The 2,761-nt window shown below is 37.1% G+C and overlaps 1 protein-coding gene across 1 annotated transcript in view; it reads right to left on the minus strand.

The window, feature by feature from the left end:
- STXBP4 (syntaxin binding protein 4) overlaps nucleotides 1-2,761 on the minus strand; it is a 197,640-nt gene that overhangs the window by 97,559 nt on the left and 97,320 nt on the right. Inside the window, exon 14 of the mRNA XM_004707395.2 lies at nucleotides 261-403. Within this exon, the coding sequence (XP_004707452.1) occupies nucleotides 261-403 (143 nt within the window). The remainder of the gene's footprint in view (nucleotides 1-260; nucleotides 404-2,761) is intronic.

Here is a 2,761-nt window from a genome sequence, read left to right on the forward strand (position 1 = left end):
AAAATCTAATATTGTTAAAAACAAAAACTGAATATGTGAGATGATATTACCTGGTCTTACTGATTTCTTTTAGTACTCTATTTAAAGTTACCTCGTTTACTCATTTTAATTCTCTAATTTTAATCTATCTAATTTTAATTCTCATAGTTGGTCACCATTGCTGTTTCAAGCCAGAGAACATTTTGTTAGTCACCAACGAGTGGAATATATTTACAAGGTCGTGGGCTCTGTGTTTCTTAAAAACAAACAAACAAACAAACAGCATAATGGGAACAGAAATTTTTACCTCTACAAAATGAAGAAGTTTTTCAGTGGATGCCTCAAAAGTTTTACAAGCCATTTCTGATTTCCGCAACTGGCAGTCAAGCACCGTGATTCTTTTTCTCAAATCTTGAACGGTTTCCTGGACAAAGAGGACACACGAGATGTTTTACACCTTCCTTCAGTTGTACCACAGGGACTCCGACTTTCTGTTTTCAGAACTAACATTCAATATTACCCATATCATTTACTGTCTCTTACTTCAAATAGCTTCTGATTCTGGGGGAAGGAGAGAAGACATTTAACCAATTGAATATTTAAAACTTGAAATGTACAGGTATGCTGAAAATTTTATAAGATAAGCTAAATTGATTGATTCTTAGAGTAAAATATATTTGGGTTCATTGATGGGTTTTTATAATTTTTGTTGTTGTTGTTGTTATTACTATTATTATTTTGCAACACGGCATGCCAGATACTGTCAGGAACTCGTGCACTATAGCGCCCGGGTAGATTCTGGGGTCACACATGCATATGTGATGTACACTCTAATCCAGTGTACAGCTCAGTGTGTAGAGCAGTAGCAATTCCACGGAGACAAGCGATAGCAATGCAGGGTGAGCCCACTGAGCTAGAGAGCAGTGTGGCCTAATTGGTTCCAAGCGTATAAGTTGACCCCTGGTGCCCTACAGCTTTGGGTTTCACTGCCATCAAGTCATTGCTGATTCATTGCAACCCTATAGGACAGGGTGGAAGTGCCCCTGAGGGTTTCTGAGAGTGCAACTCTTTATGGGACCAGAAAGCCCCCTCTCTCTCCTGAGGGATGTAACCACAATGTAACCACTGTGCCACCAGGGCTCCCACATCACAACTGGGGAACCGCGAGTGGGAAAAGTAGGAAGGAATAAACCTAAGTGAGGTAAGAGCAGTGATTTGATTCTGGCTCTGATAGAGTGCGTAAAAAATGTTTCCCCTGAATAATTCTCAAGCAAAGATCCTCACTCATGCTCATCTGGAGCCAGAACTTACATACCCAGAAAATCGACAAATTAAAAGTCTAGTACAAAATTTCCCTTAAACTCAGATCTCAAAGACTCTCCACATAAACAATATCAAAGAATATGACCTCACAATAAAAGCAAACCCACTAAATATATAAGGAAATAAGTAATCGTGAATGAAGGTCAGTGTAAGGAAATAAATTATACATCATACCTACAAAGAAAGTACATATTGGCTGGATTAGATAGAACGTTTCAAGCAAGTATGTTTAATATATTGAGAAATTAGAGAATTTAAAGTATAATAAAAGGACAAATGTAATCTGGAACTATTAAAATAGAACCAGATTGTATAAAATGTCAACTTCTCAAAAATAAAAGTATACTCATACTTAAATTAGAAACTCAATTTATGGGTTTAACATCCTATTAGATACGGTTGAAAAGAGCACAGGTAAAATGAAAGGCACAGGTAAAGGAACTACTAATAATGGAGCATAAAGACAAAAAACGTTAAAAGGGCGATTAAAGCGGAAGGAAGGAAGAGTAAGAGGAAGGTCTAGCGTATATCTAATCTGAATTACAAAAAAGAGACTAAACAGAATAAAAGAGCTCAAGGTAAATGTTTAGGGCTTTTCAGAAATGGCAAAAGACACTCTTGCTCAGATTTAGGAAGCTCAACAAATCCCAAGCAATATAAATAAAAACCAATGCACACATGACTCATTACAGTCAAAATGCTGAACATCAAAGACAATGGGATCCTAAAGCCATCTAGAAAAAAACAAGGGATGTGTGCAAACAAAAGGCAGACTGATAGCTGGCAGACATCACAAGCTTTGAGTAAAAACACTGAAAGAAATGAAATTCTCCAACCCAGTATTCTAGATCTAGCAAAAACCTACCAAAAGAACAAGGGTTCTATAAAGATATTTTCCTAACCAAAATGGTAGACAGATTATTCCCAACTGACTGACTTACTGAATTAATTTCTAAAGGATATATGTTGGAGGAGATAAAAGGGAATAATCCCAGTAAGAAGGTCTAGGATACAAGAAAGAACACTGACCCGAGAAAAAGGTGAACACAGGTCCTATGTGGGCAAACAATGACTGGGCAGAACAAATAGTCGGACTATGTAACGAATGAAGTTAAAATCAAGCAGTGAAGTGCTCACAGAAATAGAAATTAGGCGAGGGGACAGTTGCAGTTATTGCTTTGCAACATAATGCTTGGAAGAAGGGCGAGCTACTGATCAGTTTTATAATTTAAGTTACGATATTAACATTTCTCAGACAATTTTTAAAAATAAGAAACTAGTTAGCAAATAAGCAAAATCAAACAACATACAGTTAGGGCATCTGATGGAACTTCAAATTTTTGATGTAAAAATTCCATTAGCGGGGGAGGGGGGAAAAAGGAAAATGAGCTGATTCCCGGGAACCCAAGAGGCAAGCGAATTTTGGGACTGATGAGGGCAACAAATGTATAGATGTGCT

Source organism: Echinops telfairi, unplaced genomic scaffold (assembly GCF_000313985.2).
Source record: "Echinops telfairi isolate 266 unplaced genomic scaffold, ASM31398v2 ScPeMD7_7458;HRSCAF=8496, whole genome shotgun sequence".
In the NCBI taxonomy this organism is placed as follows: Eukaryota; Metazoa; Chordata; class Mammalia; order Afrosoricida; family Tenrecidae; genus Echinops; species Echinops telfairi.